Source organism: Cherax quadricarinatus, chromosome 93, assembly GCF_038502225.1.
Source record: "Cherax quadricarinatus isolate ZL_2023a chromosome 93, ASM3850222v1, whole genome shotgun sequence".
Classification (NCBI taxonomy): domain Eukaryota; kingdom Metazoa; phylum Arthropoda; class Malacostraca; order Decapoda; family Parastacidae; genus Cherax; species Cherax quadricarinatus.
The window spans coordinates 8,580,037-8,598,594 of NC_091384.1; the positions used below are offsets into that span (position 1 = coordinate 8,580,037).

At 45.8% G+C, this 18,558-nt stretch overlaps 1 protein-coding gene across 1 annotated transcript in view; it reads left to right on the forward strand.

The window, feature by feature from the left end:
* Window positions 1-18,340, forward strand: part of LOC128703491 (uncharacterized) — a 28,213-nt gene extending 9,873 nt beyond the window's left edge. Inside the window, exons 4-11 of the mRNA XM_053798185.2 lie at window positions 979-1,189; window positions 2,128-2,227; window positions 3,876-4,196; window positions 8,875-8,962; window positions 10,650-10,863; window positions 13,678-13,795; window positions 13,951-14,120; window positions 15,003-18,340. Coding sequence (XP_053654160.2) covers window positions 979-1,189; window positions 2,128-2,227; window positions 3,876-4,196; window positions 8,875-8,962; window positions 10,650-10,863; window positions 13,678-13,795; window positions 13,951-14,120; window positions 15,003-15,131 — 1,351 coding nt within the window. The 3' untranslated portion in view covers window positions 15,132-18,340. The remainder of the gene's footprint in view (window positions 1-978; window positions 1,190-2,127; window positions 2,228-3,875; window positions 4,197-8,874; window positions 8,963-10,649; window positions 10,864-13,677; window positions 13,796-13,950; window positions 14,121-15,002) is intronic.
* The last annotated feature ends 218 nt before the right edge of the window (window positions 18,341-18,558 follow it).

Below are 18,558 nucleotides of genomic sequence, written 5' to 3' on the forward strand. Positions count from 1 at the left end.
AGTCTTGACAGAAGGTAGTCAGTCCCTCAGTCTTGACAGAAGGTAGTCAGTCCCTCAGTCTTGACAGAAGGTAGTCAGTCCCTCAGTCTTGACAGAAGGTAGTCAGTCCCTCAGTCTTGACAGAAGGTAGTCAGTCCCTCAGTCTTGACAGAAGGTAGTCAGTCCCTCAGTCTTGACAGAAGGTAGTCAGTCACTCAGTCTTGACAGAAGGTAGCCAGTCCCACAGTCTTGACAGAAGGTAGTCAGTCCCTCAGTCTTGACAGAAGGTAGTCAGTCCCTCAGTCTTGACAGAAGGTAGTCAGTCCCTCAGTCTTGACAGAAGGTAGTCAGTCCCTCAGTCTTGACAGAAGGTAGTCAGTCCCTCAGTCTTGACAGAAGGTAGTCAGTCCCTCAGTCTTGACAGAAGGTAGTCAGTCCCTCAGTCTTGACAGAAGGTAGTCAGTCCCTCAGTCTTGACAGAAGGTAGTCAGTCCCTCAGTCTTGACAGAAGGTAGTCAGTCCCTCAGTCTTGACAGAAGGTAGTCAGTCACTCAGTCTTGACAGAAGGTAGCCAGTCCCACAGTCTTGACAGAAGGTAGTCAGTCCCTCAGTCTTGACAGAAGGTAGTCAGTCCCTCAGTCTTGACAGAAGGTAGTCAGTCCCTCAGTCTTGACAGAAGGTAGTCAGTCCCTCAGTCTTGACAGAAGGTAGTCAGTCCCTCAGTCTTGACAGAAGGTAGTCAGTCCCTCAGTCTTGACAGAAGGTAGTCAGTCCCTCAGTCTTGACAGAAGGTAGTAGTCCCTCAGTCTTGACAGAAGGTAGTCAGTCCCTCAGTCTTGACAGAAGGTAGTCAGTCCCTCAGTCTTGACAGAAGGTAGTCAGTCCCTCAGCAGTAAAATAAGTCACCAGCTTATGTAAGTCATAAAAACCACTAACACTGTGCCTGTCTAACACCGTCTAACACCGTCTAACACCATCTAACACCGTCTAACATTACAGAGGCGACTCAGCAGAACGTAACCTGAAACAGCAAGAGATCCGTATAGACTACTACTCTGGTCTACTGACTGAGTCGCAGACAGTTCAGCAGGAAGAACAAGAACGTCTTCAAGAACTGACAGCCTTTCAACAGTTCTTGACAGCAGTGACACCCCTACAGTCACTGCAGGACCTTACAAGACGACTCCAAGAACTTCAAACTGAAGCCAAGGTGCGTCTAACACCAATGTCTAACATCAGTGTCTTGTGTCTAACACCAGTGTCTAACACCAGTGTCTTGTGTCTGACACCAGTGTCTTGTGTCTGGCACCAGTGTCTTGTGTCTGGCACCAGTGTCTTGTGTCTGACACCAGTGTCTTGTGTCTGACACCAGTGTCTAACACCAGTGTCTTGTGTCTGACACCAGTGTCTTGTGTCTGACACCAGTGTCTTGTGTCTGGCACCAGTGTCTTGTGTCTGACACCAGTGTCTTGTGTTTGACACCAGTGTCTTGTGTCTGGCACCAGTGTCTTGTGTCTGGCACCAGTGTCTTGTGTCTGGCACCAGTGTCTTGTGTCTGGCGTCAGTGTCTTGTGTCTGGCACCAGTGTCTTGTGTCTGACACCAGTGTCTTGTGTCTGGCACCAGTGTCTTGTGTCTGGCACCAGTGTCTTGTGTTTGGCACCAGTGTCTTGTGTCTGGCACCAGTGTCTTGTGTCTGGCACCAGTGTCTTGTGTCTGACACCAGTGTCTAACACCAGTGTCTTGTGTCTGACACCAGTGTCTTGTGTCTGACACCAGTGTCTTGTGTCTGACACCAGTGTCTTGTGTCTGGCACCAGTGTCTTGTGTCTGGCACCAGTGTCTTGTGTCTGACACCAGTGTCTAACACCAGTGTCTTGTGTCTGACACCAGTGTCTTGTGTCTGGCACCAGTGTCTTGTGCCTGACACCAGTGTCTTGTGTTTGGCACCAGTGTCTTGTGTCTGACACCAGTGTCTTATGTCTGACACCAGTGTCTTGTGTCTGACACCAGTGTCTTGTGTCTGGCACCAGTGTCTTGTGTCTGACACCAGTGTCTTGTGTCTGACACCAGTGTCTTGTGTCTGACACCAGTGTCTTGTGTCTGGCACCAGTGTCTTGTGGCTGACACCAGTTTCTTGTATCTCCCAGATGGTCACTGGTGGTGAAGATGGTAGCTGCCTTGCTTCTAGCTCCAGTGCCTTGGATCTGGCTCTCGCTGCCAACACCTCTGTCAATGGCACCTCTGGAGGTAAGACACTTCACAGCTTTAAGACTAGGTACGACAGACCACAACCAAAAAAGGTTAGAATCTAGCCTTACCTTGTTAAATTCCCAACTTACCTGGAGTAGTGACAACCACTCCAGGGAACGAAATATTTTAGTGCCACTGAGAAAAAGCTGATAGGAAATGACGGAAATCTTACACCACCTCGGGTGGAGGCACGGTCAGTGTCCTTCTAGGGGACAGTGCCCCTGCAGACTCTAGCTCTTTTCAGGACCCTTGGATGTCTTTGAAACCCTTGGGTATCTTCAAGACCCCTGGCTGTTTCCAAGACTCCTCACTGTCTTCAAGACCCCTGGCTGTCTTCAAGATTCCTGGCTGTTTTCAAGATTCCTGGCTGTCTTCAAGACCCCTGGCTGTTTTCAAGATTCCTGGCTGTCTTCAAGACCCCTGGCTGTTTTCAAGATTCCTGGCTGTCTTCAAGACCCCTGGCTGTTTTCAAGATTCCTGGCTGTCTTCAAGACCCCTGGCTGTTTTCAAGATTCCTGGCTGTCTTCAAGACCCCTGGCTGTTTTCAAGATTCCTGGCTGTCTTCAAGACCCCTGGCTGTTTTCAAGATTCCTGGCTGTCTTCAAGACCCCTGGCTGTTTTCAAGATTCCTGGCTGTCTTCAAGATTCCTGGCTGTTTTCAAGATTCCTGGCTGTCTTCAAGACCCCTGGCTGTTTTCAAGATTCCTGGCTGTCTTCAAGACCCCTGGCTGTTTTCAAGATTCCTGGCTGTCTTCAAGACCCCTGGCTGTTTTCAAGATTCCTGGCTGTCTTCAAGACCCCTGGCTGTTTTCAAGATTCCTGGCTGTCTTCAAGACCCCTGGCTGTTTTCAAGATTCCTGGCTGTCTTCAAGACCCCTGGCTGTTTTCAAGATTCCTGGCTGTCTTCAAGACCCCTGGCTGTTTTCAAGATTCCTGGCTGTCTTCAAGATTCCTGGCTGTTTTCAAGATTCCTGGCTGTCTTCAAGACCCCTGGCTGTTTTCAAGATTCCTGGCTGTCTTCAAGACCCCTGGCTGTTTTCAAGATTCCTGGCTGTCTTCAAGACCCCTGGCTGTTTTCAAGACTCCTGGCTGTCTTCAAGATTCCTGGCTGTCTTCAAGATCCCTGGCTGTCTTCAAGACCCTTGGCTGTTTTAAAGAGGGAGCTGGATAGGCACCTAAATTCAGTACCTGACCAGCCAGGCTGTGGTTCATACTTCAGTTTACATGCTGCTAACAGTAACAGCCTGGGTGATCAGGTCCTGATCCACTGTGAGGCCTGGTCATAGACTGGGCCACGAGGACATTGGCCTTCAAAACTCTGTCCAGGTATACTCCAGGTACCTCCAATTTCACAACTGTCATTTAAACTCAGATTTTCCAAAAAGGATATTTTTACATTATTGTTTCTGTTTTTTAATATACATGAAATTTGTTCCTACTGTTTTCTGTCTTTTCAGCAGACGCAAAACATTTCTGTGTTTTAATGTTATTGTTGGTATATCGGTGAATATTTGCACATGAGCCATGGTACCACTCCTAGCGGATACTATATCATATTACCCCATCGGTACCTCACTTGGAACCCTTGTTGCAGTGTACACAGCTTCTAGTATTATTATTATTAAGACAGTTCCTTGCCACACAGGTGAGGGAGGTGGTCTGAGTACAGACCTGTTGGCACTCAGAATGCTGAACTCAGGAGCGAAGCAGAGTCGGCCTACCTCCAAGACTGATCCTAGGTGCTTTGTGACACATCCTGGGGATGACAGAGGCCCTAAGCCTATTTCTGAGGATGCAACAGTTCCTGGGCCCATTCATGAGGATGCAACAGTTCCTGGGCCCATTCCCGAGGATGCAACAGCTCCTAGGCCTATTCTACAAGATTCCAGAGTCCCTCAGAGCATCTCACAAGATAGTAGCATCATCTTACAGGACGGTCCTGACAGCTGTGACGTCGGTGCCTTTGGTAAGTCTATTGATGTTTAATGATTCACTTGAGATGCCGTTGATGCTGCTACAAGGTTTACTGATGCTAGGAAATGTGCCTACATCCATCCCCCCTTTCCCTACATTTCCTCACCTCCCATTCTTATGACGCTAAACCACACACAGACGGTGGTTCAAGCCTCCACAACCAGTTCTGGTGTTGAATGATCAGCATCAGCTAACTACTACTACTCACTAATCCCCACTCTAGTGTCCACAATATTTCTAGTTTTGTAACAGTATGCCAGTAATAATTGTGCTCCAGTTATCCGGTAAATTATGTGGCTTCTCAACAGCACGATTAAATTGCAACTTGAGATTCTTAATAGTATTTAGTCACTTAGCCATAATACCAACTTACCTCATAATTTGTAATATTTTAAAATAAAGAATTAAACTAAGTCTGCCCGAAATGCCTAGCCATGCTAGGTGTTCTAGTGGTACACTCTGTAATGCCTAGCCATGCTAGGTGTTCTAGTGGTACACTCTGTAATGCCTAGCCATGCTAGGTGTTCTAGTGGTACACTCTGTAATGCCTAGCCATGCTAGGTGTTCTAGTGGTACACTCTGTAATGCCTAGCCATGCTAGGCGTTCTAGTGGTACACTCTGTAATGCCTAGCCATGCTAGGTGTTCTAGTGGTACACTCTGTAATGCCTAGCCATGCTAGGCGTTCTAGTGGTACACTCTGTAATGCCTAGCCATGCTAGGTGTTCTAGTGGTACACTCTGTAATGCCTAGCCATGCTAGGTGTTCTAGTGGTACACTCTGTAATGCCTAGCCATGCTAGGTGTTCTAGTGGTACACTCTGTAATGCCTAGCCATGCTAGGTGTTCTAGTGGTACACTCTGTAATGCCTAGCCATGCTAGGTGTTCTAGTGGTACACTCTGTAATGCCTAGCCATGCTAGGTGTTCTAGTGGTACACTCTGTAATGCCTAGCCATGCTAGGTGTTCTAGTGGTACACTCTGTAATGCCTAGCCATGCTAGGTGTTCTAGTGGTACACTCTGTAATGCCTAGCCATGCTAGGTGTTCTAGTGGTACACTCTGTAATGCCTAGCCATGCTAGGTGTTCTAGTGGTACACTCTGTAATGCCTAGCCATGCTAGGTGTTCTAGTGGTACACTCTGTAATGCCTAGCCATGCTAGGTGTTCTAGTGGTACACTGTAATACCTAGCCATGCTAGGCGTTCTAGTGGTACACTCTGTAATGCCTAGCCATGCTAGGTGTTCTAGTGGTACACTCTGTAATGCCTAGCCATGCTAGGTGTTCTAGTGGTACACACTGTAATGCCTAGCCATGCTAGGTGTTCTAGTGGTACACTCTGTAATACCTAGCCATGCTAGGCGTTCTAGTGGTACACTCTGTAATGCCTAGCCATGCTAGGTGTTCTAGTGGTACACTCTGTAATGCCTAGCCATGCTAGGTGTTCTAGTGGTACACTCTGTAATGCCTAGCCATGCTAGGCGTTCTAGTGGTACACTCTGTAATGCCTAGCCATTCTAGGTGTTCTAGTGGTACACTCTGTAATGCCTAGCCATGCTAGGTGTTCTAGTGGTACACTCTGTAATGCCTAGCCATGCTAGGTGTTCTAGTGGTACACTCTGTAATGCCTAGCCATGCTAGGTGTTCTAGTGGTACACTCTGTAATGCCTAGCCATGCTAGGTGTTCTAGTGGTACACTCTGTAATGCCTAGCCATGCTAGGTGTTCTAGTGGTACACTCTGTAATGCCTAGCCATGCTAGGCGTTCTAGTGGTACACTCTGTAATACCTAGCCATGCTAGGTGTTCTAGTGGTACACTCTGTAATGCCTAGCCATGCTAGGTGTTCTAGTGGTACACTCTGTAATGCCTAGCCATGCTAGGTGTTCTAGTGGTACACTCTGTAATGCCTAGCCATGCTAGGCGTTCTAGTGGTACACTCTGTAATGCCTAGCCATGCTAGGCGTTCTAGTGGTACACTCTGTAATGCCTAGCCATGCTAGGTGTTCTAGTGGTACACTCTGTAATGCCTAGCCATGCTAGGTGTTCTAGTGGTACACACTGTAATGCCTAGCCATGCTAGGTGTTCTAGTGGTACACTCTGTAATACCTAGCCATGCTAGGCGTTCTAGTGGTACACTCTGTAATGCCTAGCCATGCTAGGTGTTCTAGTGGTACACTCTGTAATGCCTAGCCATGCTAGGTGTTCTAGTGGTACACACTGTAATGCCTAGCCATGCTAGGTGTTCTAGTGGTACACTGTAATACCTAGCCATGCTAGGCGTTCTAGTGGTACACTCTGTAATGCCTAGCCATGCTAGGTGTTCTAGTGGTACACTCTGTAATGCCTAGCCATGCTAGGTGTTCTAGTGGTACACTCTGTAATGCCTAGCCATGCTAGGCGTTCTAGTGGTACACTCTGTAATGCCTAGCCATGCTAGGTGTTCTAGTGGTACACTCTGTAATGCCTAGCCATGCTAGGTGTTCTAGTGGTACACTCTGTAATACCTAGCCATGCTAGGTGTTCTAGTGGTACACTCTGTAATGCCTAGCCATGCTAGGTGTTCTAGTGGTACACACTGTAATGCCTAGCCATGCTAGGTGTTCTAGTGGTACACTGTAATACCTAGCCATGCTAGGCGTTCTAGTGGTACACTCTGTAATGCCTAGCCATGCTAGGTGTTCTAGTGGTACACTCTGTAATGCCTAGCCATGCTAGGTGTTCTAGTGGTACACACTGTAATGCCTAGCCATGCTAGGTGTTCTAGTGGTACACTCTGTAATACCTAGCCATGCTAGGCGTTCTAGTGGTACACTCTGTAATGCCTAGCCATGCTAGGTGTTCTAGTGGTACACTCTGTAATGCCTAGCCATGCTAGGTGTTCTAGTGGTACACTCTGTAATGCCTAGCCATGCTAGGCGTTCTAGTGGTACACTCTGTAATGCCTAGCCATTCTAGGTGTTCTAGTGGTACACTCTGTAATGCCTAGCCATGCTAGGTGTTCTAGTGGTACACTCTGTAATGCCTAGCCATGCTAGGTGTTCTAGTGGTACACTCTGTAATGCCTAGCCATGCTAGGTGTTCTAGTGGTACACTCTGTAATGCCTAGCCATGCTAGGTGTTCTAGTGGTACACTCTGTAATGCCTAGCCATGCTAGGTGTTCTAGTGGTACACTCTGTAATGCCTAGCCATGCTAGGCGTTCTAGTGGTACACTCTGTAATACCTAGCCATGCTAGGTGTTCTAGTGGTACACTCTGTAATGCCTAGCCATGCTAGGTGTTCTAGTGGTACACTCTGTAATGCCTAGCCATGCTAGGTGTTCTAGTGGTACACTCTGTAATGCCTAGCCATGCTAGGTGTTCTAGTGGTACACTCTGTAATGCCTAGCCATGCTAGGTGTTCTAGTGGTACACTCTGTAATCATTATTTAACTACATGTAAACCACACAACAACCAAATTCTGTAAATTCAACATTATAATCTTTATAGAGAATAAACTTTTAATTTGGAGGTGATATATACTCTAATTTGAATATTTTAGGAGATAAACTCCTATACAATTCTTGGAGCATTTATTATTGTGCTTTTGTATTGAGTTTATATTTATTCTGTACATATAATACATACGTTGATATGGGCAATTTGGATAAGATACTATAAACTATACTCTTATTGTGTACCATCTGGTTCATTGTTATGATGTGGTGTACTTGTAAGTACAAGAGTAATATGGGTACGTAAGTGTGTGTGATATGTGCTCAGTTAGACTTGACTCGACTTAGAATATGATTGATATTATGAACACATGTGTAGTCTAGTGGCCTGGACACCTGGCTGTAGCAGGATAACCCAGGTAGGAGCGAGCAAAAGCCAGCAGAATAAATACTTACATTATCTCCACTAAACAGTAAGCAATGTGTGTACAATATATACAGAGGATATGTACAGTAAGGTAAATGGCAGCAAGAGACACACTGAGAACCATCTTCGACCAGACTTGGAGGTAAGTCTGCTAGTGTTGATTCACCACCAGTGTACCACATCGCTTCACTATTGATACTATTACTACTACTACTGCTGCTGCTACTGCTGCTACTACTATTACTGCTACTATTGATACTACTACTACTACTACTACTACTACTACTGCTGCTGCTGCTGCTACTGCTACTACTATTACTGCTACTATTGATACTACTACTACTACTACTACTACTACTACTACTGCTGCTGCTGCTGCTACTGCTACTACTATTACTGCTACTATTGATACTACTACTACTACTACTACTACTACTACTACTACTGCTGCTGCTGCTGCTACTGCTACTACTATTACTGCTACTATTGATACTACTACTACTACTACTACTACTACTACTGCTGCTGCTGCTGCTACTGCTACTACTATTACTGCTACTATTGATAATACTACCACTACTACTACTGTTGCTGCTACCACTACTACAATTGATACTACTACTACTACTACTGCTGCTGCTGATGCTATTACTGCTACTGTTGATACTACTACTATTACTCCTGCTGCTACTACTATTATTGCTACTATTGATACTACTACTACTATTACTACTACTACTATTACTTCTACTAGTACTACTACTACTATTACTTCTACTAGTACTACTAAAATAGTCAATCTCTCAACAGATAAGTTCCTGGGTGATGAAAGTCATTTGCTAAGCCTGGCCTGTGTGTACGAGTCGCAGTGCCACAGCCTACTGGCACTCCTTACAAGGTAGGCCTATCAGTTCCTCTTAGTTTAATTAATTTAATATGTTTATTATGCACACCATACCCATCCTGTGAGTGGTAGTCAAAAGATTACAATGTACATAATTGGTCCAGGAACTGTACACCAACATTACAGAGGTACATAATGGGTCCAGGAACTGTACACCAACATTACAGAGGTACATAATGGGTCCAGGGACTGTACACCAACATTACAGAGGTACATAATGGGTCCAGGGACTGTACACCAACATTACAGAGGTACATAATGGGTCCAGGGACTGTACACCAACATTACAGAGGTACATAATGGGTCCAGGAACTGTACACCAACATTACAGAGGTACACAATGGGTCCAGGGACTGTACACCAACATTACAGAGGTACACAATGGGTCCAGGAACTGTACACCAACATTACAGAGGTACACAATGGGTCCAGGAACTGTACACCAACATTACAGAGGTACACAATGGGTTCAGGGACTGTACACCAACATTACAGAGGTACATAATGGGTCCAGGAACTGTACACCAAAGTTATGATAGCTGAACAAGTCCAGGTAGATCTGGTCACTATCAGTTTTATGTGTCTTACAGCCTTGGCTATCATTAAATAGGCCTACGACCTTAAGCCCACCAAACAATACTTATAAATTAGCCTACAACTCATTTTCTTTCCAGAGAGCTTGTTGCTATTAATGTGTAATAGACAGATTGTTGGTTAATGGGGTTTAAAATCTATCTACTACACGAGGGGCATTAAGGTTGGTTAATGGGGTTAATTAAAGTCTACTACACGAGTGTCATCAGTCAGGAACACTTTAAAACCTAAAATGGTATATATCTCGGTGTATATACCTAGGGAGGGTATATACACTATACAGTGAGATATACACCACAGTGTATTTACACTGGGATATACATCACACAGTGTATATACACTGGGATATACATCAGTGTATATACACTGGGATATACACCACACAGTGTATATACACTGGGATATACACCACACAGTGTATATACACTGGGATATACACCACACAGTGTATATACACTGGGATATACACCACACAGTGTATATACACTGGGATATACACCACACAGTGTATATACACTGGGATATACACCACAGTGTATATACACTGATATACACCACACAGTGTATATACACTGAGATATACACCTCACAGTATAAACTGAGATATACACCTCTCAATATATATATACTGAGATACACACCACAGTGTACATTGAGATATACACCACACAGTGTACATACATTGATATACGCCTCACAGTGTACATACACTGAGATATACACCTCAGTGTACATACACTGAGATATACACCTCACAGTGTATATACACTGAGATATACACCTCAGTGTACATACACTGAGATATACACCTCACAGTGTACATACACTGAGATATACACCTCACAGTGTACATACACTGAGATATACACCTCACAGTGTACATACACTGAGATATACACCTCACAGTGTACATACACTGAGATATACACCTCACAGAGATATACACCTCACCGTGTACATACACTGAGATATACACCTCACAGTGTACATACACTGAGATATACACCTCACAGTGTACATACACTGAGATATACACCTCACAGTGTACATACACTGAACTAGCCACTAACCATCCATGACCATCCAGGTTGAGAGCTCAGACAGAAGCTATCAGTGCTGAGGTTGGTACTCGTCAGAGAAAGCTTGGTTCCCGCCTACAGGAGGTCCAGGAGCTGCAGCAGAGGGCCAGGGTGTCAGGTCACCAGGACCAGCTGAAGGACCTCAGGTCTGTCATTGAAGAGTGGCCCCGTCTGTCTGGCGATGCTGTGGCACAGAACCAGCTGGACCAACTGGTGGCACAGGTCAGTTCTGACAGCTGGCACTCTTCACCTAGCAGTAAATAGGTACCTGGGTACTCACCTATTTGGTGTTGTAGGAATTGAGTCACAGTTCCTGGCCCCGCCTCGCCACTGGTCACTACTAAGTCCTCGCTCTCATTACTCCATCAGCTTTATCATACCTCTTCTTAGAGCTATGTATGGATCCTGCCTCCACTATATCACTCTCCAGACTGTTCCACTTCCTGGCGACTCTATGACTGAAAAAATACTTCCTAACATCCCTGTGGCTCATCTGAGTTTTCAACTTCCAGTTGTGACCCCTTGTTGCTGTGTCACATCTCTGGAACATCCTGTCTCTGTCTCCTCAGTATTTTATGTCCTTATGATCGTGTCTTCCCTGTCCCTCTTGTCTTCCAGTGTTGTCAAGTTAATTTCCCTTAACCTCTCCTTGCAGGACAATCCCCATAGCTCTGGAACTAGTCTTGTTGCAAACCTTTGCACTTTCTCTTGTTTCTTGACGTGCTTGACCAGGTGTGGATTCCATTCTGGTGCTGCATACTCCAGTATGGGCCTGACGTACACGGTGTAGTGTCTTGAATGACTCCTTACCTAGATGTTGAAATGCTGTTCTTAGGTTTACCAGGTGCCCATATGCTGAACATCAAAATGGTATACAATACCGACAGGTTGGTAGGTAAGACACATAGGCAACAGTTAGGCAACTTTATTCCGAAATGTTTCGCCTACACAGTAGGCTTCTTCAGTCGAATACAGAAAGTAGGCAGGAACAGTAGAGATGTGAAGACGATGTAATCAGTCCATCACCCTTGAAGTCGTAGAATTTTGAGGTTGTCAGTCCCTCAGCCTGGAGAAGTTCAGTTCCATAGACTTCAAGGGTGATGGACTGATTACATCATCTTCACATCTTTACTGCTTCTGCCTACTTTCTGTATTCGACTGAAGAAGCCTACTGTGTAGGCGAAACGTTTCGGAATAAAGTTGCCTAACTGTTGCCTATGTGTCTTACCTACCTGCCCATATGCTGCAGCAGTTAGATCCTTTTCTTTAAGTGAGGTTTGCAGTCTTTGGCACCCTAACCTGTACTCCGTCTGCGGTCTTCTTAGACCTTCCCCAATTTTCATGACTTTGCACTTGGTAGGTTTAAACTCTAGGAGCCAGGTTTGCAGCCTGTCCAGAGCCCTCTGTAGTCCTGCCTGATCCTCATCAGCTTGTATTCTCCTCATCAGCTTCACATCGTCCACAAACAGGGACACCTCTGAATCTATCCCTTCCTTCATGTTATTCACATATACCAAAAACAGCACCGGCCCCAGGACTTACCCCTGCGGAACCCCGCTCGTCACAGTTGCCCATTTTGACACCTCGTCACATGCCATCACTCTTGTTTCCTTCCTGCCAGGTATTCCCTGAGCCATTGCAGTGCCTTTCCTGTTATTCCTGCCTGCACCTCTAGTTTTTGCATTAATCTTGTGCAGAGCTGTTTCGAAAGCCTTCTTACAGTCCAACAAAATGCAGTCTACCCACCCCTCTTTTTCCTGTCTTCTGTAACCTTGTCATAAAAACTCCAGTAGGTTTGTGATGCAGGATTTCCCTTCCCTGAAACCGTGCTGGTTGTCGTATGTATGCTCATTCCTTTCTATCTGCTCCACCACTCTTCTGATAATCTTCTCCATAACTTTACATATTATACATGTCAGTGACACTGGCCTGTAGTTTAATGCTACTTGTCTGTCTCCTTTCTTAAAAATTGGGACTACATTTTCTTTCTTCCAAACCCTGTTACGATAGATGTGTTGAAGGTTGTTGTTAGTGGTACACACACAGTCTCAGCTCAGGACCCATGGAGAGATGTTGTCTGTGATGTATCTAGTTCACTTAGCAACCTCTTCACCTCTTCCTCGGTTGTGTGTATTGTGTCCAGCACTTGCTGGTGTACTCTGCCATCCCAATTTGCTGGAAACCTTTCTGTCTCCACTGGAAATACTTCCCTAAATCTGGTATTGTGCTCTTCATATATTTCTCAGACATTTCTTGTGATCTTCCCTCCTTCCTTCCTCAGCCTGACCCCCTGGTCCTTGACTGTTTTCCTCCTGATCTGACTGTATAACAAACAACTTTGGGTCAGATTTGGCTTTCGATGCTACGTTATTCTCTTAACTGTCGCTTGACCTCCCTCCTTATCCATGTATATTCATTTCTCTCTCTTTGGCTCATCTCCTTATTTTCCAAGGTCCTTTGTGATTCTATACATGTTAGTTGACTGTTGTGGGTGGCATCCTGGGCAGGGTGAGATATATGTGCAAGTCACCTTACATCTTCTGCTGTTGCTGTCACTGTTTACCTAGCAGTTAATAGGCACCAGTGATAATAATGTTTAAGTCATTAATTCCTTGACCTGTACTCCGTGTAATGCAGGCGAGAAAGATGCATCATAATTTACAATTGGGAAAGCCTAAGGGACCAAGACTGTTCAACAGCCTCCCATCACCTAAAATCCAGGTACCTAATTACTGTTAGGTGAACAGTGACAGCAGGTGTAAGGTGACTAACACCTAGGTACCTACTTAGTGCTAGGTGAACATTGATAGCAGATGTAAGGTAACCAACATGTAGGTACCTGCTTAGTGCTAGGTGAATGACTGCAGGTACTTATATACTGCTAGGTGAATAGTAACAGCAGATGTAAGGTAACTAACTCCTAGGTACCTACTGACTGCTAGGTGAACAGTGACAGCAGGTGTAAGGTAACTAACACCCTCGCATATTAAACTTGACTACATACATGGGTTTTTCAAATCTGATCATTTTTTTCAGATTGCTGAGGTTGTGAGTGATGTGTTTGGCTCCAGTGAGTATTCTCCACTAGTGCCAGAAACCACCAGTGCCAGCAGTGCCAAGAAACAGCCTGTTAAGACCACTGCAGTCCCTAAATGTAAGTGTATTAGTCTGTGGATGCAAGGGTTGAGTCACAGCTCCTGTCCCTTCCTCTCAATTTTCCACATATCAGATACAGTTTTTAGCTTTTTTACCCTGTTCTTAAAACTATGTATGAAAGAAAAAAGTAATTATCTTTATTCCTTTATAAAGCGGGTGAAGTAAAGCCAGAAGCCACAGAGATGACATCAGTGCCATTAAAGCCAGCAGTAAGTGCTGGGATGGGTCAAGAGGCACTGTTAGCACTGCTGGAGGCCAGAGTTACTGACCTCTGTGCCCAGCTGGACAATATTGACCCTAAACTACGAGATGTTATCTTCCAGGTGAAGTAACTTTTAAGATTGCTAACTTAAACCTGTGCTGCTATCTTATAGGTTAAGTAATTTATAAGATTACTAACAAACTTACTAGTATTGTTTACTCATCTTCCAGAGGTAGGTAACCTTTAAGACTGCTAACTTCAACTTTTATGGGTATTGTCCTAGTCAGGTAATCTTTAGGACTGCTAACTTAAACTTTTATGGATATCTTTCAAGTCAGGTAATCTTTAAGACTGCTAACTTAAACCTGTGCTGCTATCTTATAAGCTAGGTAATCTTTAAGACTGCTAACTTAAACCTATGCTGCTATCATACAGGTTAGATAACACTTTTACTGGTATCATTTACTTTTACGGGTATCTTCCTGGTCAGGTAATCTTTAAGACTACTAACTTAAACTTATGTTGAGACATATAGTCAAATATACTTCCATATATTCTCATATTTACTCCCATACATATTCATATATACTACCATATATTGTTATATATATTACCATATATTCTCATGTATAAATCCATATATTCCAATATATACTCCCATACATTGCCATATATACTCTCATATACTGTCATATATTTTCATACATTCTTATAAACCCATATAGTTTCATATACTCCCATGTATTCTCGTATATATTCACACATATTCTCATATATTACTATATATTCTCATATATACTCCCATGTATTCATATACATACTCCCATATATTCTTATATATACTACCATATATTCTTATATATTCCCATATATTATCATGCATACTCCCACATATTATCACATTCCCATATATTTTACTCCCATGTAATATAAACATTTCCATATATTCTCCTACTCCCATATAAATATTCCCATATTCATATATTCAGATATATTCTTACAGAGTTGTGAACAGTCTCGTAAAGCTCGGGTGAAGGAAGAGAAGAAGCTGGAAGCTGAAGTTCGTAGAGCTGAACGTAAGAGACGTCATCTTGAGAGAGCTCTAGCTGAACCTCCAGCTAAACCTCTGTGAGCTTTTGAGAGCCTCACAGGTCCTCTGTGAACCTCTGAGAACCACCCAGCATCACTGCAATCCTGAAGAATTGTGAACCGCCTAGCACCACTGTGAACCTCCCAGCACCACTGTGAACCTCCCAGCACCACTGTGAACCTCCCAGCACAACTGTGAACCTCCCAGCACCACTGTGAACCTCCCAGCACCACTGTGAACCTCCCAACACCACTAACCTCCCAACACTACTGTGAACCTCCCAGCACCACTATGAACCTCCCAGCACCACTGTGAACCTCACACCACTGAACCTCCCAGCACCACTGTGAACCTCCCAACACCACTGTGAACCTCCCAGCACCACTGTGAACCTCCCAACACTACTGTGAACCTCCCAGCACCACTGAACCTCCCAGCACCACTGTGAACCTCTGAGAACCACCCAGCATCACTGCAATCCTGGAAGAATTGTGAACCTCCAGCACCACTGTGAACCTCCCAACACCACTCACCTCCCAACACTACTGTGAACCTCCCAGCACCACTGTGAACCTCCCAGTACCACTGTGAACCTCACACCACTGAACCTCCCAGCACCACTGTGAACCTCCCAACACCACTGTGAACCTCCCAGCACCACTGTGAACCTCCCAGCACCACTGTGAACCTCACAACACCACTGTGAACCTCCCAGCACCACTGAACCTCACAACAAAACTGTGAACCTTCCATCACCACTGTTAACCTCCCAGCACCACTGTGAACCTTACAACACCACTGTGAACCTCCCAGCACCACTGTGAACCTCACAACAAAACTGTGAACCTTTCATCACCACTGTTAACCTCCCAGTACCACTGTGAACCTCACAACACCACTGTGATCCTTCCAGTACCACTGTTAACCTCCCAGCACCACTGTGAACTTCTCAGCACCACTGTGAACCTCCCGGCACCCCTGTAAACCTCACAATACCACTGAACCTCCCAACACAACTGTGAACCTTCCAGCATCACTGTTAACCTCCCAGCACCACTGTGAACCTCCCAGCATCACTGTGAACCTCCCAGCACCACTGTGAATGTCACACCACTGTGAACCTCTCAACACCACTGTGAACCTTCCAGCACCACTGTGAACCTCCCAACACCACTAACCTCCCAGCACCACTGTGAACCTCCCAGCACCACTGTGAATGTCACACCACTGTGAACCTCCCAGCACCACTGTGAACCTCCCAGCACCACTGTGAACCTCCCAGCACCACTGTGAACCTCACACCACTGTGTACCTCCCAGCACCACTGTGAACCTCCCAACACCACTCACCTCCCAACACTACTGTGAACCTCCCAGCACCACTGTGAACCTTCCAGCACCACTGTTAGCCTTCCAGCACCACTGTGAACCTCCCAGCACCACTGTGAACCTTCCAGCACCACTGTGAACCTCCCAACACTGTTAACCTCCCAGCACCACTGTGAACCTCACAACACCACTGTGAACCTCCCAGCACCACTGTGAACCTCACAACACCACTGTGAACCTCACAACAAAACTGTATTGTATACCTTCCAGTACCACTGTTAACCTCCCAGCACCACTAAGCCTCTCAGCACCACTGTGAACCTCCCAGCACCACTGTGAACCTCACATCACTGTGAACCTCCCAACACAACTGTGAACCTTCCAGCACCACTGTTAGCCTTCCAGCACCACTGTGAACCTCCCAGAACCACTGTGATCCTCACACCACTGTGAACCTCCCAACACTGTTAACCTCCCAGCACCACTGTGAACCTCCCAGCACCACTGTGAACCTCACAACACCACTGAACCTTCCAGCACCACTGTGAACCTTCCAGCACCACTGTTAACCTCACAACACCACTGTGAACCTCCCAGCACCACTGTGAACCTCACAACAAAACTGTATACCTTCCAGTACCACTGTTAACCTCCCAGCACCACTATAAGCCTCTCAGCACCACTGTGAACCTCCCAGCACCACTGTGAACCTCACAACATCACTGTGAACCTCCCAACACAACTGTAAACCTTCCAGCACCACTGTTAACCTCCCAGCACCACTGTGAACCTCCCAGCACCACTGTGAATTTCACACCACTGTGAACCTCTCAACACCACTGTGAACCTTCCAGCACCACTGTGAACCTCCCAACACCACTAACCTCCCAGTACTACTGTGAACCTCCCAGCACCACTGTGAACATCTGAGAACCACCCAGCATCACTGCAATCCTGGAAAAACTGTGAACTTCCCAGCACCACTGTGAACCTCCCAGCACCACTGTGAACCTCCCAACACCACTGTGAACCTTCTGGTACGACTGTTAACCTCCCAGCACCACTGTGAACCTCACAACACCACTGTGAACCTTTCATCCCCACTGTGAACCTCCCAGCACCAATGTGAACCTTTCATCCCCACTGTGAACCTCCCAGCACCACTGTGAACCTCCCAACACCACTAACCTCCCAGTACTACTGTGAATCTCCCAGCACCACTGTGAACCTCTGAAAACCACCCAGCATCACTGCAATCCTGGAAGAACTGTGAACTTCCCAGCATCACTGTGAACCTCACAACACCACTATGAACCTCCCAGCACCACTGTGAACCTCCGAACACCACTGTGCCCCTTCCAACACCACTGTGAACCTCCAAACACCACTGTGAACGTCCCAACACCACTGTGACCCTCCCAACACCACTGTGAACCTCCCAGCACCACTGTGAACCTCCGAACACCACTGTGAACCTCCAAACATCACTGTGAACCTCCCAGCACCACTGTGAACCTCCCAACACCACTGTGAAACTTCCAGCACCACTGTGAACCTCCCAGCACCACTGTGAACCGCCTAGCACGACTGTGATCCTCCCAACACCATTGTGAACCTCCCAGCACCACTGTTAACCTCCCAGCACCACTGTGACCCTCCCAACACCACTGTGCCCCTTCCAACACCACTGTGAACCTCCAAACACCACTGTGAACGTCCCAACACCACTGTGACCCTCCCAACACCACTGTGAACCTCCCAGCACCACTGTGAACCTCCCAGCACCACTGTGAACCTCCCAGCACCACTGTGAACCTCCCAGCACCACTGTGAACCTCCCAACACCACTGTGAACCTCCAGATATAGCTCTGTTAATATCTTAGAGTTATTACTATTACCCCTAAAGTTGTCTTCATATTTAAGTATTTTTGGCAGCCCATGAGCTATATGTCAACCAGTTATATAGTAATTTACATGGTAACTACTCTCCAGCATAACACAAATGCACACTTATATATATAAGCATATACTTATACAGTGGAACCTCGGTTGTCGTTTGCCCTGGTTTTCGTCAAATTCAGTTTTCGACGCCTTTTTTCATCAAAATCTTGTCCCAGTTTTTGTTCATCACCTCGGTTTT